This window comes from Rattus norvegicus, chromosome X (genome assembly GCF_036323735.1).
Source record: "Rattus norvegicus strain BN/NHsdMcwi chromosome X, GRCr8, whole genome shotgun sequence".
Classification (NCBI taxonomy): Eukaryota; Metazoa; Chordata; class Mammalia; order Rodentia; family Muridae; genus Rattus; species Rattus norvegicus.
Window position 1 is genome coordinate 102,899,594 of NC_086039.1, and position 21,542 is coordinate 102,921,135.

Genomic DNA, 21,542 nt, shown 5'->3' on the forward strand with positions numbered 1-21,542 from the left:
TCACTAAAATCCAAGAATTAACATTTTGACATAGGCCTATTTGGTATTTAGATATAATTTGCTATTTTCACACTTTGTGTGCCTGTATTTGTGTGACTGTTGCCTCTGTGTATGTAGTCTCTGTGCTCCTCTGGGATTTCACATATAGAGGCTAGAGGGTGTTAGACATCCTGTGTCACTCTCCACCTTATTCCCTTGAGACAGGACCTCTGACTGAACCTGGAGGTAAGGTCCAGTAATCCTTTGTCTCTAATGCACACATAGCTTTGAATGGATGCACAACACCATACCATATTTTACATGGGTTCTGGGGATTTGAATTTAGATCCTCTTGTTTGTACAGTAACTGGGCTTAGCCACTAGATTATCCTTCATCCTCACTTGGCCAATTGTACTTATTTTTATTTTACACGCATTGGTGTTTGGTGGTGTTTGGCCTCCACAGAGATCTGTATGAGAGTATCAGATACACTGGAAGTAGAGTTATACTTATGAGCAGTCATTTGGGCTCTGGGAATTGAATCCAAGTCCTCTGGAAGAGCAGCCAGTGCTCTTAACTGCTGAGCCTTCTCTCTAGTCACTTGAACACTGTTATACTAAATAATTATACTGCTTCCTCTGCTGTCATACTTAATACTATTTATGACAGACTCAATCTCTGTATGTTTTAATAAAACAAATCAAACCTGATCAAAAATCATATATGCTATGTAATTATGTCAAGAAGAGCATTCATTCACCCAATCGATCAATAAAATATATACCTGTTTTCAGGTAAATCATTCTTTTCTACAATGAAATCTTGGTTTACAACAATTTCATGAGCAATACTCAATTTTGAAACTTCATTAACTTTTCCTAAATCTTCTTTAGAAATTGCTGCAGGCTGGTTCTCTAAAAAAAAATAAAAACAAGCATAATATTTATCAAAAGAGATCACAGAGCTAAAGACAGAGCCAGAGTGCCAGAGACATACACATAAATAGAGCCGTAGAGCCACAGATCCTGAGAGATAGCTAGAAGTAGCGATATACCAGAGCCAGAACCAGAGAACCAGAGCCAATGATTGAGAGTCATAGCCAGAACCAGAGAGCTATGGCCAGAGAGTCAAGAGCCAACACCAGAACCAGGAACACAGTCACAGACAGAGCTAAAGAGCCAGAGCCTGAGAGCCAGAGCCAGAGCCAGAGGCAGAGCAAGAACTAGAGAGAGCCAGAGCCAGAGAGCTAGGGTAATAGCCAAAGCCAGAGAGCCTGAGCCAGAGCCAGAGCCAGAGCCAGAGCCAGAGCCAGAGCCAGAGCCAGAGCCAGAGCCAGAGCCAGAGCCAGAGCCAGAGCCAGAGCAAGAACTAGAGAGAGCCAGAGCCAGAGCCAGAGAGCTAGGGTAATAGCCAAAGCCAGAGAGCCAGAGAGCCAGAGAGCCAGAGAGCCAGAGAGCCAGAGAGCCAGAGAACCAGAGAACCAGAGAGCCAGAGAGCCAGAGAGCCAGAGAGCCAGGGATACAGGGAGACAGGGAGACAAAGAGACAGGGAGCCAAGGAGCCAGGGAGCCATCGAAACAGGGACACAGGGACACAGGGACACAGGGACACAGGGACACAGGTAGACAGGGAGACAGGGAGACAGAGAGACAGAGAGCCAGGGATACAGGGAGAAAGGGAGACAGGGAGACAGAGAGACAGGGAGACAGGGAGACAGGGAGACAGGGACACTGGGACACAGTAAGACAGGGAGACAGGGAGCCAGGGAGCCAGAGAGCCAGAGAGCCAGAGAGCCAGGGAGACAGGGAGACAGGGAGACAAAGAGACAGGGAGCCAAGGAGCCAGGGAGCCATCGAAACAGGGACACAGGGACACAGGGACACAGGGACACAGGTAGACAGGAGCCAGGGAGCCAGGGAGAGAGGGAGACAGAGAGCCACAGAGACATAGATCTAGTGATCCAAGGATACAGAAGGCCACAGTGCCACACACCCAGGGAGCTGGGGAGAAGGTGAGCCAGACAGTCAGAAAATCAGAAAACCATTAATCAGGGGTCAGAGACGGGGGGAGACAAGGAGGGAGGGAGGAAGAGAGATAGAGAGCCAGGGAGAGAGGAAAGGAGAGAGCCAGGGAACCAGGGAACCACGGAGCCAGGGAGCAAGAGAGACAGGGACACAGGGACACAGGAACACAGGGACACAAGGACACCAGTAGACAGGGAGACAGGGAGACAGGGAGACAGGCAGCTAGGGAGCCAGGGAGACAGAGAGCCATAGAGCCAGGGACACAGGGATAAAGCTAGACAGGGAGACAGGGAGACAGGGAGACAGGGAGACAGGGAGACAGGGAGACAGGGAGACAGGGAGACAGGGAGACAGGGAAACAGAGAGCCATGTAACCAGGGAGCCAGGGAGCCAGAGAGCCAGAGAGCCAGGGACACAGGGAGACAGGGAGACAGGGACACAGGAACACAGGGACACTGGGAGACAGGGAGAGAGGGAGACAAGGATACAGGGACACAGGGAGACAGGGAGACATGGAGACAGGGAGACCGGGAGCCAAGGAGCCAGGGAGCCATCGAAACAGGGACACAGGGACAAAGGGACACAGGGACACAGGTAGACAGGGAGCCAGGGAGACAGGGAGACAGGGAGACAGGGAGACAGGGAGACAGAGAGCCACAGAGACAATGATCTAGAGATCCAAGGATCCAGAAGGCCACAGTGCCACACACACAGGGAGCTGGGGAGACAGTGAGCCAGACAGTCAGAGAACCAGAAAACCATTATACAGGGGTCAGAGACGGGGGGAAACATGGAGGGAGGGAGGCAGAGAGATAGAGAGCCATGGAGAGAGGAAAGCAGAGAGCCATGGAACCAGGGAACCACGGAGCCGGGAGCAAGAGAGACAGGGACACAGGGACACAGGGACACAGGGACACAGGGACACAGGGACACCAGTAGTCAGGGAGACAGGGAGACAGGGACACAGGTAGACAGGGAGACAGGGAGACAGGGAGACAGTGATACAGGGAGACAAGGAGACAGGGAGCCAGAGATCCATAGAACCAAGGACACAGTGAGACAGGTAGACAGGGAAACATGACGACAGGGGCACAGGGACACAGGGAGACAGAAGAAAGGGAGACAGGGAGACAGGGAGATAGGGAGACAGGGAGACAGGGAGACAGGTTGACAGGGAGCCAGAGAGCCAGAGAGCCAGGGACACAGGGACACAGGGACACAGTGACACAGGGACACAGGTAGACTGGGAGACAGGGAGACAGGGAGACAGGGAGACTGGGAGACAGGGAGACAGGGAAACAGAGAGCAATGTAACCAGGGAGCCAGGGAGCCAGAGAGCCAGAGAGCCAGGGACACAGGGAGACAGGGAGACAGGGACGCAGGAACACAGGGACACAGGGAGAGAAGGATACAGGGACACAGGGAGGCAGGGAGACATGGACACAGGGAGACAGGGAGCCAAGGAACCAGGGAGCCATGGAAACATGGACGCAGGGACAAAGGGACACAGAGACACAGGTAGACAGGGAGCCAGGGAGACAGGGAGACAGGGAGACAGGGAGACAGAGAGCCACAGAGACAGTGATCTAGTGTTCCAAGGATCCAGAAGGCCACAGTGCCACACACACAGGGAGCTGTGAGACAGTGAGCCAGAAAGTCAGAGAACCAGAAAACCATTATCCACGGATCAGAGACGGGGGGAAACAAGGAGGGAGGGAGGCAGAGAGATAGAGAGCTATGGAGAGAGGAAAGCAGAGAGCCATGGAACCAGGGAACCACAGAGCTAGGGAGCAAGAGAGACAGGGACACAGGGACACTGGAACACAGGGACACAGGGACACCATTAGACAGGGAGACAGGGAGACAGGGAGACAGGCAGCTAGAGAGCCAGACAGCCAGGGACACAGGGAGAAAGGAAGAGAGGGAAAAAGGGACACAGGGACACATGTAGACAGGGAGCCAGAGAGCCAGGGACACAGGGAGACAGGTAGACAGGTAGACAGGGAAAAAGGGAGACAGGGAGACAGGGAGACAGGGAGACAGGGAGACAGGGAGACAGGGAGACAGGGAGACAGGGAGACAGGGAGACAGGGAGACAGGGAGACAGGGAGACAGGGAGACAGGGAGACAGGGAGACAGGGTGAAAGGGAGCCAGAGTGCCAGAGAGCCGGGGACACTGGGACACAGGGACACAGTGACACAGAAACACAGAATACAGGGACACAGGTAGACAGGTAGACAGGGATACAGGGAGACAGAGAAACAGACAGTCATGTAACCAGGGAGCCAGGGAGCCAGAGAGCCAGGGAGACAGGGAGACAGAGCGCCAGATAGCCAGGGACACAGGGAGACAGGGAGACAAGGAGACAGGGAGCCTGGGAGCCAGGGACACAGGGAACCAGAGAGCCATAGAGCCAGGGACACAGGGACACAGGTAGACAGGTAGACAGGGAGAAGGGAGACAGGGAGACAGGGAGACAGGGCAACAGAGAGCCATGTAATCAGGGAGCGAGGGAGCCAGGAAGCCAGAGAGCCAAAGAGCCAGGAACACAGGGAGACAGGTACACAGGGAGACCGGGATACAGGGAGACAGGGATTCACGGACACAGGGACACAGGGACACAGGAACACAGGAAGACAGGGACACAGGGAGAAAGGGAGTCAGGAACACAGGGAGACAGGGACACAGGGACACAGGGACACAGGGAGACAGGGAGACAGGGAGACAGGGAAACACAAAGCCATGTAACCAGGGAACCAGAGAGCCATAGAGCCAGAGAGCCAGGGACACAGGGAGAGAGGGACAAAGGGAGACAGAGACATAGGGACACAGGGACACAGGGACACTGGTAGACAGGGACACAGAGACACAGATAGATAGGGAGACAGGGAGACAGGGAGACAGGGAGACAGAGAGACAGGGAAACAGAGAGCCATGTAACCAGGGAGCCAGGGAGCCAGGGAGCCAGAGAGCCAGAGAGCCAGTGACACAGGGAGACAGGGATACAGGGAGACAGGGACACAGGGACACAGGGAAAATGGACACAGGGGACAGGGAGCCAGGAAGCCAGGGAGAGAGAGGAACCAGGGAGCCAGAGAGCTAGGGAACCAGGGAAACAGGGAGACCGGGACACAGAGACACAGGGACACAGGGACACAGGGAAACAGGGAGACAGGGAGACAGGGAAACAGAGAGCAATGTAACCAGGGAGCCAGGGAGCCAGGGAGCCAGGGAACGAGAGAGCCAGAGAGCCAGGGACACATGGAGACAGGGGGACAGGGATACAGGGGGACAGCGAGACAGGGAGACAGGGAGACAGGGAGACAGGGAGACAGGGAGACAGGGAGACAGGGAGACAGGGAGACAGGGAGACAGGGAGACAGGGAGCCAGAGAGCCACAGAGACAGTGATCTAGTGATCCAAGGATCCAGAAAGCCAGGGAGAGAGGTAAGCAGAGAGCCAGGGAACCAGGGAATCAGGGAGTCAGGGTGCCGGAGAGACAGGGACACAAGGAAACAGAGACACAGGGAGAAAGGGAGACAGGGAGACAGGGAGACAGGGAGACAGGGAAAAGAGAGCCAGAGAGCTAGGGACAGAGGCAGACAGGTAGACAGGGAAACAGGGAGACAGTGACACAGGGAGACAGGGACAGAAGGAGACAGGGAGACAGGGAGACAGGGAGAAAGGTTGACAGGGAGGAGGACAGCCAGAGAGCCAGGGACACAGGGATACAGGGACACAGCGACACAGCGACACAGCGACACAGGGACACAGGGACACAGGGAGACAGGGAGACATGGAGACAGGGAGACAGGGAGACAGGGAGACAGGGAGACAAGGAGACAGGGAGACAGGGAGACAGGGAGACAGTGAGACAGGGAGAAAGGGAGACAGGGTGACAGGGAGCAAGACAGTCAGAGAGCCAGGGACACAGGGACACAGGGACACAGGGACACAGGGACACAGGGACACAGGGACACAGGGATACAGGAAAACAGGGAGACAGGGAGACATGGAGACAGGGAGACAGAGAGCCATGTAATCAGGGAGCCAGGGAGCCAGGGAGCCAGGGATACAGTGACACAGGGACACAGGGACACAAGTAGACAGGGAGACAGTGAGAGAGGTAGCCAGGAGCCAGGGAACCAGGGAGACGAGACAGGGAGACAGGGAGACAGGGAGACAGGGAGACAGGGAGACAGGGAGACAGGGAGACAGGGAGACAGAGAGCCAGAGAGCCACAGAGACAGTGATCTAGTGATCCAAGGATCCAGAAAGCAAGGGAGAGAGGTAAGCAGAGAGCCAACGAACCAGGGAATCAGGGAGTCAGGGTGCCGGAGAGACAGGGACACAGGGAGACAGGGAGACAGGGAAAAGAGAGCCAGAGAGCTAGGGACAGAGGTAGACAGGTAGACAGGGAGACAGGGACACAGGGACACAGGGACACAGGGAGACATGAGAGAAGGAGACAGGGAGACAGGGAGACAGGTTGACAGGGAGGAGGACAGCCAGAGAGCCAGGGACACAGGGACACAGCGACACAGTGACACAGGGACACAGGAAGAGAGGGAAACATGGAGACAGGGAGACAGGGAAACAGAGAGCCATGTAATCAGGGAGCCAGGGAGCCAGGGACACAGGGACACAGCGACACAGTGACACAGGGACACAGGAAGACAGGGAAACATGGAGACAGGGAGACAGGGAAACAGAGAGACAGGTAATCAAGGAGCCAGGGAGCCAGGGACACAGGGAGACAGGGAACAGGGACACAGGGACACAGGGACACAGGGACACCGGGACACAGAGACACTGGGACACAGGGAGACAGGGAGACAGGGAGCCAGGGAGCCAGTGAGCCAGTGAACCAGAGAGCCATTGAGCCAGTGACACAGGGAGACAAGTAGACAGGGAGACAGTGAGACAGGGACACACGCAGACTGGGAGACAGGGAGACAGGGAGACAGGGAGCAAGACAGCCAGAGAGCCAGGGACACAGGGACACAGGGACACACTGACACAGGGACACAGGAAGACATGGAGACAGGGAGATAGGGAAACAGGAAGAAAGGGAGACAGGGAAACAGAGAGCCATGTAACCAGGGAGACTGGGAGCCAGGGAGCCAGAGAGCCAGAAAGACAGGGACACAGGGAGACAGGGATACAGGGACACAGGGACACAGGGAACAGGGACACAAGGGAAAGGGAGCCAGGGAGCCAGGGAACCAGAGAGCCAGAGAGCTAGGGAAAGAGAGAGACAGGGAGACACGGACACAGAGACACAGGGACACAGGGACACAGGGAGACAGGGAGACAGGGAGACAGGAAGACAGGGAGACAGGGTGACAGGGAGACAGGGAGACAGGGAGACAGGGTGACAGGGAGCAAAACAGCCAGAGAGCCAGGGACACAGGGACACAGGGAGACAGGGACACAGGTAGACAGGGACACAAGTAGACAGGTAGACAGAGAGACAGGGAGACAGGGAGACAGGGAGACAGCGAGACAGGGAGACAGGGAGACAGGGACACAAGTAGAAAGGGAGACAAGGACACAGGAAGACAGAGAGACAGGGACACATGTAGACAGAGAGCCAGGGAGACAGGGAAACAGGGAGCCAGGGATACAGGGATGCAGGGACACAGGGACACAGGGACACAGGGAGACAGGGAGACAGGGAGCCAGGGAGCCAGTGAACCAGAGAGCCATAGAGCCAGGGACACAGGGAGACAAATAGACAGCGAGACAGGGAGAAAGGGACACACGGATACTGGGAGACAGGGAGACAGGGAGACAGGGAGCAAGACAGCCAGAGAGCCAGGGACACAAGGACAGATGGACATCCTGTAACAGGGACACAGGAAGACAGGGAGACAGGGAGATAGGGAGACAGGGAGAAAGGGAGACAGGGAAACAGAGAGCCATGTAACCAGGGAGACTGGGAGCCAGGGAGCCAGAGAGCCAGAGAGCCAGGGACACAGGGAGACAGGGATACAGGGACACAGGGACACAGGGACACAGGGAACAGGGACACAGGGGACAGGGAGCCAGGGAGCCAGGGAGACAGGGAACCAGAGAGCCAGAGAGCTAGGGAAACAGGGAGAAAGGGAGACAGGGACACAGAAACACAGGGACACAGGGACACAGGGACACAGGGAGACATGGAGACAGGGAGACAGGGAGACAGGGAGACGGGAGACAGGGAAACAGAGAGACCGGGAGACAGGGAGAAAGGGAAACAGACAGTCATGTAACCCGGGAGCCAGGGAGTCAGGGAGCCAGGGAGCCAGAGAGCCAAGGACACAGGGAGACAGGGAGACAGGGACACAGGGACACAGGGACACAGGTAGACAGGGAGACATTGAGACAGGGATACAGGGAGACAGGTAGCGAGGGAGCGAGGTAGACAGGGATACAGGGACACAGGGAGACAGGGACACAGGTAGACAGGGACACAAGTAGACAGGTAGACAGAGAGACAGGGATACAGGGAGAATGGGAGACAGGGAGACAGGGAGAAAGGGAGACAAGGAGACAGGGAAAAAGGGAGATAGGGAGACAGGGAGACAGGGAGCCAGAGCGCCAGAGAGCCAGGGAAACAGGGAGACAGGGACACAGGGTGATAGGGACACCGGGACACAGGGACACAGGGATACAGGGACACCGGGACACAGGGAGACAGGGACACAGGTAGACAGGGACACAGGGAGACAGGTAAATAGGGAAAAAGGGAGACAGGGACACAAGGACACAGGGACACAGGGACACAGGGACACAGGGACACAGGGACACAGGAACACAGGGAGACAGGGAGACAGGGAGAAAGGGAAACAAAGAGCCATGTAACCAGGGAGCCAGGGAGCAAGGGACAAAGGGAGAGAGGGAGACAGGGAGACAGGGACACAGGTAGACAGGGACACAGGGACACAGGGACACAGGGACACAGGGACACAGGGACACAGGGACACAGAGACGCAGGGAGACAGGGAGCCATGGAGCCAGTCAGCGAGGGGACGAGAGACCCAAAGGGCCAGGGACACAGGGAGACAGGGAGACAGGGAGACAGGGACACAGGTAGACAGGGAGACCCGGAGACAGGGGGACAGGGAGATATGGAGACAGGGAGACAGGGAGACAGGGAAACAGAGAGCCATATAACCAGGGAGCCAGGGTGCCATGGAGCCTGAGAGCCTGGGACACAGGGAGACAGGGAGACAGGGAGACAGGGACACAGGAAACAGGGACACAGGGACACAGGTAGACAGGGATACAGGGAGCCAGCGAGACAGGGAGCCAAGGAGACAGGGAGTCAGGGAGAGAGGGAGACAGGAGACACGGAGACAGAGAGCCACAGAGACAGTGATCTAGTGATCCAAGGATCCAGAAGGCCACAGTGCCACACACCAAGGGAGCTGGGGAGACAGTGATCCAGACAGTCAGAGAACCAGAAAACCATTATCCAAGGGTCAGCGACAGGGGGAGACAAGGAGTGAGGGAAGCAGAGACATAGAGAGACAGGGAGAGAGGATAGCAGAGAGCCAGGGAATCAGGGAACCAGGGACCAGGGAGCCAGGGAGCCGGAGAGACAGGGACACAGAGAGATATGGAGACAGGGAGACAGAACCACAGAGACACAGGTAGACAGGGAGACAGGAAGACAGGGAGACAGGGAGCCAGGGAGCCAGTGAGCCAGAGAGCCTAGAGCCAGTGACACAGGGAGACAAGTAGACAGGGAGACAGGGAGACAGGGACACACGGAGACTGGGAGAGAGGGAGACAGGGAGACAGGGAGCAAGACAGCCAGAGAGCCAGGGACACAGGGACACAGGGACACAGGGACACACTGACACAGGGACACAGGAAGACAGCGAGACAGGGAGACAGGGAAACAGAGAGCCATGTAACCAGGGAGCCATGGAGCCAGGGAGCCAGTGAGCCAGAGAGCGAGGGACACAGGGAGACAGGGATACAGGAAGACAGGGACACAGGGAGACAGGGAAAAGGGACACAGGGGACAGGGAGCCAGGGAGACAGGGAGACAGGAAACCAGGGAGCCAGAGAGCTAGGGAAACAGGGAGACAGGGAGACAGGGACACAGAGACACAGGGACACAGGGAGACAGGGAGACAGGGAGACAGGGAGAAAGGGAAACAGAGAGCCATTTAACCAGGGAGTCAGGGAGCCAGGGAGCCAGGGATACAGGGACACAGGGACACAGGGAGACAGGGAGACAGGGAGAGACAGGGAGACAGGGAGACAAGGAGACAGGGAGACAGGGAGACAGGGAGAGGGGGAGACAGGGAGACAGGGAGACATGGAAACAGGGAGACAGTGAGACAGAGAGACAGGGAGACCGAGAGCCACAGAGACAGTGATCTAGTGATCCAAGGATCCAGAAGGCCAGGGAGAGAGGAAAGCAGAGAGCCAGGGACCCAGGGAACCATCGAGCCAGAGAGCAGGAGAGACAGGGAGACAGGGAGACAGCAAGACAGGGAGACAGGGACACAGGGACACAGAGAGACAGTGAGACAGGGAGACAGGGAGACAGGGAAACAGAGAGCCATGTAACCAGGGAGCCAGGGAGCCAGGGAGCAAGGGACACAGGGAGACAGGGAGACAGGGAGACAAGGACACAGGGAAACAGGGACACAGACACAGGGAGACAGGGAGCCATGGAGCCAGGGAGCCAGGGGACAAGAGACCCAGAGAGCCAGAACACAGGGAGACAGGGAGACAGGGAGACAAGGAGACAGGGAGACAGGGACACAGGGACACAGGTAGACAGGGAGACAGAAAGACAGGGAGATAGGGAGACAGGGAGACTGGGAGACAGGGAGAAAGGGAGACAGGGACACAAGGAGACAGAGAGCCATATAACCAGGGAGCCAGGGAGCCATGGATCCTGAGAGCCAGGGACACAGGGAGAAAGGGACACAGGGATAAAGGAAGACAGCGAGACAGGGAGACAAGGCGACAGGGAGACAGGGAGACAGGGAGACAGGGAGACAGGGAAACGTAGAGCCATGTAACCAGGGAGCCAGATAGCAAGGGAGCCAGAGAGCCAGGGACACAGGGAGACAGGGAGACAGGGACACAGGGACACAGGAAGACAGGGAGACAGGGAGCCAGAGAGCCAGAGAGACAGGGAGACATGTAGACAGGGAGACAGGGAGACATGGACACAGGGACACAGGGAGACAGGGAGACAGGGCAACAAGGACACAGGGAAACAGGGACACAGACACAGGGAGACAGGGAGCCATGGAGCCAGGGAGCCAGGGGACAAGAGACCCAGAGAGCCAGAACACAGGGAGACAGGGAGACAGGGAGACAGGGAGACAGGGAGACAGGGACACAGGGACACAGGTAGACAGGGAGACAGAAAGACAGGGAGATAGGGAGACAGGGAGACAGGGAGAAAGGTAGACAGGGACACAGGGAGACAGAGAGCCATATAACCAGGGAGCCAGGGAGCCATGGATCCTGAGAGCCAGGGACACAGGGAGAAAGGGACAAAGGGATACAGGAAGACAGGGAGACAGGTAGACAAGGCGACAGGGAGACAGGGAGACAGGGAGACAGGGAGACAGGGAAACGTAGAGCCATGTAACCAGGGAGCCAGGTAGCAAGGGAGCCAGAGAGCCAGGGACACAGGGAGACAGGGAGACAGGGACACAGGGACACAGGAAGACAGGGAGACAGGGAGCCAGAGAGCCAGGGAGACAGGGAGACATGTAGACAGGGAGACAGGGAGACATGGACACAGGGACACAGGTAGACAGGGAGACAGGGAGCCAGAGAGCCAGAGAGCCAGGGATACAAGGAGACAGGGACACAGGGACACAAGGAGACAGGGACACAGGGAGACAGGGAGACAGGGAGACAGAGAGCCACAGAGACAGTGATCTTGTGATCCAAGGATCCAGAACGCCACAGTGCCACACACCCAGGGAGCTGGGGAGACAGTGAGCCAGACAGTCAGAAAACCAGAAAACCATTATCCAGGGGTCAGAGACAGGGAAAGACAAGGAGGGAGGGAGGCAGAGAGATAGAGAGCCAGGGAGAGAGGAAAGCAGAGTGCCAGGGAACCAGGGAACCACGGAGCCAGGGATCTAGAGAGACAGGGACACAGGGACACAGGGACACAGGGACACAGGGACACCAGTAGACAGGGAGACAGGGAGACAGGCAGCTAAGGAGCGAGGGAGACAGAGAGCCATAGAGCCAGGGACACAGGGATAAAGGTAGACAGGGAGACAGGGAGACAGGTAGACAGGGAGACAGGGAGACAGGGAGACTGGGAGACTGGGAGACAGGGAGACAGGGAAACAGAGAGCCATATAACCAGGGAGCCAGGAGCCAGAGAGCCAGAGAGCCAGGGACACAGGGAGACAGGGAGACAGGGACACAGGGACACAAGGACACAGGTAGACAGGGAGACAGGGAGACAGGGAGACAGGGAGACAGGGACAAACGAAGACAGGGAGACGGGAGACAGGGAGACAGGGAGACAGGTAGACAGGGAGACAGGGAGACAGGGAGACAGGGAGTCAGGGAGACAGGCAGACATGGAGACAGGGAGACTGGGAGACAGGAAGACAGGGAGACAGGCAACCGGGAAACAGATAGCCATGTAACCTGGGAGCCAGGGAGCCAGGGAGCCAGGGAGCCAGAAAGCCAGGGATACAGGGAGCCAGGGAGACAGGGAGACAGGGAGACAGGGACACAGGGAGACAGGGAGACAGGTAGACAGGGAGACAGGGAGACTGGGAGACAAGGAGACAGGGAGACAGGGAAACTGGGAAACAGGGAGACTGGGAGACAGGGACACAGGGAGACATGGAGACAGGGAGACATGGAGACAGGGAGACAGGGAGAAAGGGAGACATGGAGACATGGAGACAGGGAGACACAGAGACAGTGAACTAGTGATCCAAGGATCCAGAAGGCCACAGTGCCACACACCCAGGGAGCTGGGGAGACAGTGAGCCAGACAGTCAGAGAACCAGAAAACCATTATCGAGGGCTCAGAGACAGGGGGAGACAAGGAGGGAGGGAGGCAGAGGGATAGAGAGCCAGGGAGAGAGGAAAGCAGAGAGCCAGGGAACCAGGGAACCAGGGAGCCAGGGAGATGGAGAGACAGGGACACAGGTAAACAGGGTGGCAGGGAGACAGGGAGAAAGGGAGACAGGGACACAGGTAGACAGGGAGACAGGGAGAAAGGGAGACGGGGAGATCGGGATCCAGAGATCCAGATATCAAGAGAGCCAGGAACACAGGGAGACAGCGAGACAGGGAGACAGGGAGACAGGGAGACAGGGAGACAGGGAGACAGGGAGACAGGTGGACAGGGAGACAGCTAGACAGGGAGACAGGGTGACAGGGAGACAGAGAGCCAGAGATCCAGGGACACAGGGACACAGGGACACAGGGACACCGGGACCCAATGACACAGGGACACAGGTACACAGGGAGACAGGGAGACAGGGAGACAGGAAGACAGGAAGACAGAGAGCCAGGTAACCACGGAGCCAGGGAGCCAGGGAAACAGGGAGATAGGGAGTCAGGGAGACAGGGAGACAGGGACACAGGGACACAGGGACACAGGGACACAGGGAGCCAGGGAGCCAGGGAGCCTGGGATCCAGGGAGCCAGGGAGCCATGGAGTCAGGAAGCCAGGGATCCAGGGACACAGGACACAGGGACACAGAGACACAGGGACACAGGGACACAGGGAGACAGGGAGACAGGGAGACAGGGAAACAGAGAGCCAGGGAGCCAGGAGCCAGGGAGCCAGGGAGCCAGAGAGCCAAGGACACAGGGAGACAGGGAGACAGGGACAGGGACACAGGGACACAGGTAGACAGGGAGACATTGAAACAGGGATACAGGGAGACAGGTAGCCAGGGAGCGAGGTAGACAAATAGACAGGGACACAGGGAGACAGGGACACAGGGAGACAGGGACACAGGTAGACAGGGACACAAGTAGACAGGTAGACAGAGAGACAGGGACACAGGGAGAAAGGGAGACAGGGAGACAGGGAGACAGGGAGAGAGGGACACAGTGAAACAGGGACACAGGGAACAGGGAGACGTGGAGACATGGATACAGGGAGACAGGGACACAGGGACAGAGGGAGACAGGGACACAGGTAGACAGGGAGACAGGGAGACAAGGAGACAGGGAGACAGGGAAACAGAGAGCCATGTAACCAGGGAGCCAGGGAGCCAGGGAGCCAGGGACACAGCGACACAGGGAGACAGGGAGGCAGGGAGACAGGGAGACAGGGAGACAGGGAGACAGGGAGACAGGGAGACAGGGAGACAGGGAGACAGGGAGCCAGGGAGCCAGGGAGCCAGGGAGCCAGTGAACCAGAGAGCCATAGAGCCAGGGACACAAGGAGACAAGTAGACAGGGAGACAGGGAGACAGGGACACACGGAGACTGGGAGACAGGGAGACAGGGAGACAGGGAGCCAGACAGCCAGAGAGCCAAGGACAGAGGGACACAGGGACACACTGACACAGGGACACAGGGAGACAGGGAGATAGGAAGACAGGGAGAACGGGAGACAGGGAAAAGGAGAGCCATGTAACCAAGGAGACAGGGAGCCAGGGAGCCAGAGAGCCAGAGAGCCGGGACACAGGGAGACAGGGAAACAGGGACACAGGGACACAGGGACACAGGGAACAGGGACACAAGGGAAAGAGAGCCAGGGAGACAGGGAGACAGGGAACCAGAGAGCCAGAGAGCTAGGGAAACAGAGAGAAAGGGAGACAGGGACACAGAGACACAGGGACACAGGGAGACAGGGAGACAGGGAGACAGGGAGACAGGGAGAAAGGGAGACAGGGAGACAGGGAGACAGGGAGACAGGGAGACAGGGAGACAGGGAGACAGAGAGCCATGTAACCAGGGAGCCTGGGAGCCAGGGAGCCAGGGAGCCAGAGAGCCAAGGACACAGGGAGACAGGGAGACAGGGAGACAGGGAGACAGGGACACAGGGACACAGGTAGACAGGGAGACATTGAGACAGGGATACAGGGAGTCAGGTAGCCAGGGAGCGAGGTAGACAGGGAGACAGGGACACAGGGAGACAGGGACACAGGGAGACAGGGACACAGGGAGACAGGGACACAGGTAGACAGGGACACAAGTAGACAGGTAGACAGAGAGACAGGGAGACAGGGAGACAGGGAGACAGGGAGACAGGGAGACAGGGAGACAGGGAGCCAGGGAGCCACAGAAACAGTGATCTAGTGACCCAAGGAACCAGAGGGCCAGGGAGAGAGGAAAGCAGAGAGCCAGGGACCAGGGAACAAGCGAGCCAGGGAGCCGGAAAGACAGGGAAACAGGGAGACAGGGAGACAGGGACACAGGGACACAGGGAGACAGGGAAACAGGAACACAGGGACACAGGGAGACAGGGAGACGGGGAGAAAGGGAGACGGGGAGACAGGGAAACAGAGAGCCATGTAACCAGGGAGTCAAGGAGCAAGGGACACAAGGAGACAGGGAGAGAGGGAGACAGGGAGCCAGGGAGACAGGGACACAGGGACACAGGGAAACAGGAACACAGGGACACAGGGACACAGGGACACACGGACACTGGGAGACATGGAGACAGGGAGACAGGGACACAGGGACACAAGAAGACAGGGAGACAGGGAAAAAGGAAGACAGGGAGACAGGGACACATGTAGACGGAGAGCCAGGGAGCCAGGGAGACAGGGAAACAGGGAGACAGGGAAACAGAGAGCCATATAACCAGGGAGCCAGGGAGCCAGGGAGCCAGGGAGCCAGGATGCCAGGGAGCCAGGGAGCCAGGGAGCCAGGGAGCCACGGAACCAGGGAGCCAGGATCACAGGGAGACAGGGAGACAGGGAGACAGGGAGCCAGGGAGACAGGGAGACAGGGAAACAGGGAGAAAAGGAAACAGAGAGCCATTTAACCAGGGAGCCAGGGAGCCAGGGAGCCAGGGATACAGGGACACAGGGACACAGGGAGACAGGGAGACAGGGAGACAGGGAGACAGGGATACAGGGAGACAGGGAGACAGGTAGACAGGGAGACAGGGAGACTGGGAGACAAGGAGACAGGGAGACAGGGAAACTGGGAAACAGGGAGACTGGGAGACAGGGACACAGGGAGACATGGAGACAGGGAGACATGGAGACAGGGAGACAGGGAGAAAGGGAGACATGGAGACATGGAGACAGGGAGACACAGAGACAGTGAACTAGTGATCCAAGGATCCAGAAGGCCACAGTGCCACACACCCAGGGAGCTGGGGAGACAGTGAGCCAGACAGTCAGAGAACCAGAAAACCATTATCGAGGGCTCAGAGACAGGGGGAGACAAGGAGGGAGGGAGGCAGAGGGATAGAGAGCCAGGGAGAGAGGAAAGCAGAGAGCCAGGGAACCAGGGAACCAGGGAGCCAGGGAGATGGAGAGACAGGGACACAGGTAAACAGGGTGGCAGGGAGACAGGGAGAAAGGGAGACAGGGACACAGGTAGACAGGGAGACAGGGAGAAAGGGAGACGGGGAGATCGGGATCCAGAGATCCAGATATCAAGAGAGCCAGGAACACAGGGAGACAGCGAGACAGGGAGACAGGGAGACAGGGAGACAGGGAGACAGGGAGACAGGGAGACAGGTGGACAGGGAGACAGCTAGACAGGGAGACAGGGTGACAGGGAGACAGAGAGCCAGAGATCCAGGGACACAGGGACACAGGGACACAGGGACACCGGGACCCAATGACACAGGGACACAGGTACACAGGGAGACAGGGAGACAGGGAGACAGGAAGACAGGAAGACAGAGAGCCAGGTAACCACGGAGCCAGGGAGCCAGGGAAACAGGGAGATAGGGAGTCAGGGAGACAGGGAGACAGGGACACAGGGACACAGGGACACAGGGACACAGGGAGCCAGGGAGCCAGGGAGCCTGGGATCCAGGGAGCCAGGAAGCCATGGAGTCAGGAAGCCAGGGATCCAGGGACACAGGACACAGGGACACAGAGACACAGGGACACAGGGACACAGGGAGACAGGGAGACAGGGAGACAGGGAAACAGAGAGCCAGGGAGCCAGGAGCCAGGGAGCCAGGGAGCCAGAGAGCCAAGGACACAGGGAGACAGGGAGACAGGGACAGGGACACAGGGACACAGGTAGACAGGGAGACATTGAAACAGGGATACAGGGAGACAGGTAGCCAGGGAGCGAGGTAGACAAAAAGACAGGGACACAGGGAGACAGGGACACAGGGAGACAGGGACACAGGTAGACAGGGACACAAGTAGACAGGTAGACAGAGAGACAGGGACACAGGGAGAAAGGGAGACAGGGAGACAGGGAGACAGGGAGAGAGGGACACAGTGAAACAGGGACACAGGGAACAGGGAGACGTGGAGACATGGATACAGGGAGACAGGGACACAGGGACAGAGGGAGACAGGGACACAGGTAGACAGGGAGACAGGGAGACAAGGAGACAGGGAGACAGGGAAACAGAGAGCCATGTAACCAGGGAGCCAGGGAGCCAGGGAGCCAGGGACACAGCGACACAGGGAGACAGGGAGGCAGGGAGACAGGGAGACAGGGAGACAGGGAGACAGGGAGACAGGGAGACAGGGAGACAGGGAGCCAGGGAGCCAGGGAGCCAGGGAGCCAGTGAACCAGAGAGCCATAGAGCCAGGGACACAAGGAGACAAGTAGACAGGGAGACAGGGAGACAGGGACACACGGAGACTGGGAGACAGGGAGACAGGGAGACAGGGAGCAAGACAGCCAGAGAGCCAAGGACAGAGGGACACAGGGACACACTGACACAGGGACACAGGGAGACAGGGAGATAGGAAGACAGGGAGAACGGGAGACAGGGAAAAGGAGAGCCATGTAACCAAGGAGACAGGGAGCCAGGGAGCCAGAGAGCCAGAGAGCCGGGACACAGGGAGACAGGGATACAGGGACACAGGGACACAGGGACACAGGGAACAGGGACACAAGGGAAAGAGAGCCAGGGAGACAGGGAGACAGGGAACCAGAGAGCCAGAGAGCTAGGGAAACAGAGAGAAAGGGAGACAGGGACACAGAGACACAGGGACACAGGGAGACAGGGAGACAGGGAGACAGGGAGACAGGGAGAAAGGGAGACAGGGAGACAGGGAGACAGGGAGACAGGGAGACAGGGAGACAGGGAGACAGGGAGACAGAGAGCCATGTAACCAGGGAGCCTGGGAGCCAGGGAGCCAGGGAGCCAGAGAGCCAAGGACACAGGGAGACAGGGAGACAGGGAGACAGGGAGACAGGGACACAGGGACACAGGTAGACAGGGAGACATTGAGACAGGGATACAGGGAGTCAGGTAGCCAGGGAGCGAGGTAGACAGGGAGACAGGGACACAGGTAGACAGGGACACAGGGAGACAGGGACACAGGGAGACAGGGACACAGGTAGACAGGGACACAAGTAGACAGGTAGACAGAGAGACAGGGAGACAGGGAGACAGGGAGACAGGGAGACAGGGAGACAGGGAGCCAGGGAGCCACAGAAACAGTGATCTAGTGACCCAAGGAACCAGAGGGCCAGGGAGAGAGGAAAGCAGAGAGCCAGGGACCAGGGAACAAGCGAGCCAGGGAGCCGGAAAGACAGGGAAACAGGGAGACAGGGAGACAGGGACACAGGGACACAGGGAGACAGGGAAACAGGAACACAGGGACAGAGGGAGACAGGGAGACGGGGAGACAGGGAGACGGGGAGACAGGGAAACAGAGAGCCATGTAACCAGGGAGTCAAGGAGCAAGGGACACAAGGAGACAGGGAGAGAGGGAGACAGGGAGCCAGGGAGACAGGGACACAGGGACACAGGGAAACAGGAACACAGGGACACAGGGACACAGGGACACACGGACACTGGGAGACATGGAGACAGGGAGACAGGGACACAGGGACACAAGAAGACAGGGAGACAGGGAAACAGGAAGACAGGGAGACAGGGACACATGTAGACGGAGAGCCAGGGAGCCAGGGAGACAGGGAAACAGGGAGACAGGGAAACAGAGAGCCATAAAACCAGGGAGCCAGGGAGCCAGGGAGCCAGGGAGCCAGGATGCCAGGGAGCCAGGGAGCCAGGGAGCCAGGGAGCCACGGAACCAGGGAGCCAGGATCACAGGGAGACTGGGAGACAGGGAGACAGGGAGCCAGGGAGACAGGGAGACAGGGAAACAGGGAGAAAAGGAAACAGAGAGCCATTTAACCAGGGAGCCAGGGAGCCAGGGAGCCAGGGATACAGGGACACAGGGACACAGGGAGACAGGGAGACAGGGAGACAGGGAGACAGGGAGTCAGGGAGACAGAAAGACAGGGAGACAGGGAGACAGGGACACAGGGACACAGGGACACAGGGACACAGGGACACAGGGACACAGGGACACAGGGACACAGGGACACAGGGACACAGGGAGACAGAAAGCCACAGAGACAGTGATCTAGTGACCCAAGGATCCAGAAGGCCAGGGAGAGAGGAAAGCAAAGAGCCATGGACCTAGGGAACAAGGGTGCCAGGGAGCCAGAGACACAGGGTAACAGGGAAACAGGGAGACAGGGAGACAGGGACACAGGGACACAGGGACACAGGGACACAGGGAGACAGGGAGACAGGGAGACAGGGAAACAGAGAGCCATGTAACCAGGGAGCCAGGGAGCAAGGGACACAGGGAGACAGGGACACAGAGACACAGGTTCACAGGGACACTGGGAGACACGGAGACAGGGAGACAGGGACACAGGGACACCGGAAGACAGGGAGACAGGGACACATTTAGACAGAGAGCGAGGGAGACAGGGAAACAGGGAGACATGGAAACAGAGAGCCATGTAAACAGGGAAACAGGGAGCTAGGGAGCCAGAGAGCCAGGGAGCCAGGGAGCCAGGGAGCCAGGGAGCCAGGGAGCCAGGGAGCCAGGGAGCCAGGGAGCCAGGGAGCCAGGGAGTCAGGAAGCCAGGGAGCCAGGGAGAGAGGGAGCCAGGGAGCGAGGGAGCCAGGGATACAGGGATACAGGGACACAGGGACACAGGGAGACAGGGAGACAGGGACACATGGAGACAGGGAGACAGGAAGCCAGGGAGCAAGGGAGACAGGGAGCCAGGGAGCCAGGGAGCCAGGGAGCCAGGGAGCCAGGGAGCCAGGGAGCCAGGGAGCCACGGAGCCAGGGAGCCAGGGAGCCAGGGAGCCAGGGAGCTAGAGAGGCAGAGAGCCAGGGAGACAGGGAAACAGGGAGACAGTGAAACAGGGAGACAGGGACACATGTGGACAGATAGCGAGGGAGACAGGGAAACAAGGGGACAGGAACAAAGGGACACAGGGACACAGGTAGACAGGTAGATAGGGAAAAAGGGAGACTTGGACACCGGGAGAGAGGGACACAGGGACACAGGGACACAGAGCCACAGGGACACAGGGAGACACGTAGAAAGGGACACAGGTAGACAGGGACACAGGGACACAGGGAGACAGGGACACAGGTAGACAGGGAGACAGGGAGAAAGGGAGACAGGGAGCCAGGAAGCCAGGGAGCCAGGGACACAGGACACAGGGACACAGGGACACAGAGACACAGGTAGACGGGGAGCCAGGGAGCCAGGGAGCCAGGGAGACAGGGAGCCAGGGAGCCAGGGAGCCAGGGAGCCAGGGAGACAGGGAGACAGGGAGACAGGGAGACAGGGAGACAGGGAGACAGGGAGACAGGGAGACAGGGAGACAGGGAGACAGGGAGACAGTGAGCAGGGAGAGAGGGAGCCAGAGAGCCAAAGAAACAGTGATCTTGTGACCCAAGGATCCAGAAGGCCAAGGAGAGAGGAAAGCAGAGAGCCAGGGACCCAGGGAACAAGCGAGCCAGGGAGCCGGAAAGACAGGGAAACAGGGAGACAGGGAGATAGGGACACAGGGACACAGGGACACAGGGAAACAGGAACACAGGGACACAGGGAGACAAGGAGACGGGGAGACAGGGAGACGGGGAGACAGGGAAACAGAGAGACATGTAACCAAGGAGCCAAGGAGCCAGGGAGCCAGGGAGCCAGGGAGCCAGGGAGCCAGGGAGCCAGGGAGCCAGGGAGCCAGGGAGCCAGGGAGCCAGGGAGCCAGGGAGCCAGGGAGCCAGGGAGCTAGGGAGCTAGGGAGCCAGGGAGCCAGGGACACAGGGAGACAGGGAGCTAGGGAGCCAGGGAGCCAAGGAGCCAGGGACACAGGGAGACAGGGAGACAGGGAGACAGGGAGCCAGGGAGACAGGGAGACAGGGAAACAGGGAGAAAGGGAAACAGAGAGCCATTTAACCAGGGAGCCAGGGAGCCAGGGAGCCAGGGATACAGGGACACAGGGACACAGGGAGACAGGGAGACAGGGAGACAGGGACACAGGGACACAGGGACACACGGACACAGGGACACAGGGACACAGGGACACAGGGACACAGGGAGCCAGAAAGCCACAGAGACAGTGATCTAGTGACCCAAGGATCCAGAAGGCCAGG

At 58.3% G+C, this 21,542-nt stretch overlaps 1 protein-coding gene across 2 annotated transcripts in view; it reads right to left on the reverse strand.

The window, feature by feature from the left end:
* The window catches only part of Tcp11x2 (t-complex 11 family, X-linked 2), a 548,041-nt gene that overhangs the window by 15,189 nt on the left and 511,310 nt on the right, over positions 1-21,542 (reverse strand). The window contains exon 3 of one of the 2 annotated variants that reach the window (XM_008773460.3): positions 765-894. The exons of the other annotated variant lie outside the window; for it this stretch is intronic. Within the exon in view, the coding sequence (XP_008771682.3) occupies positions 765-894 (130 nt within the window). The remainder of the gene's footprint in view (positions 1-764; positions 895-21,542) is intronic. 2 annotated transcript variants of the gene reach the window in all.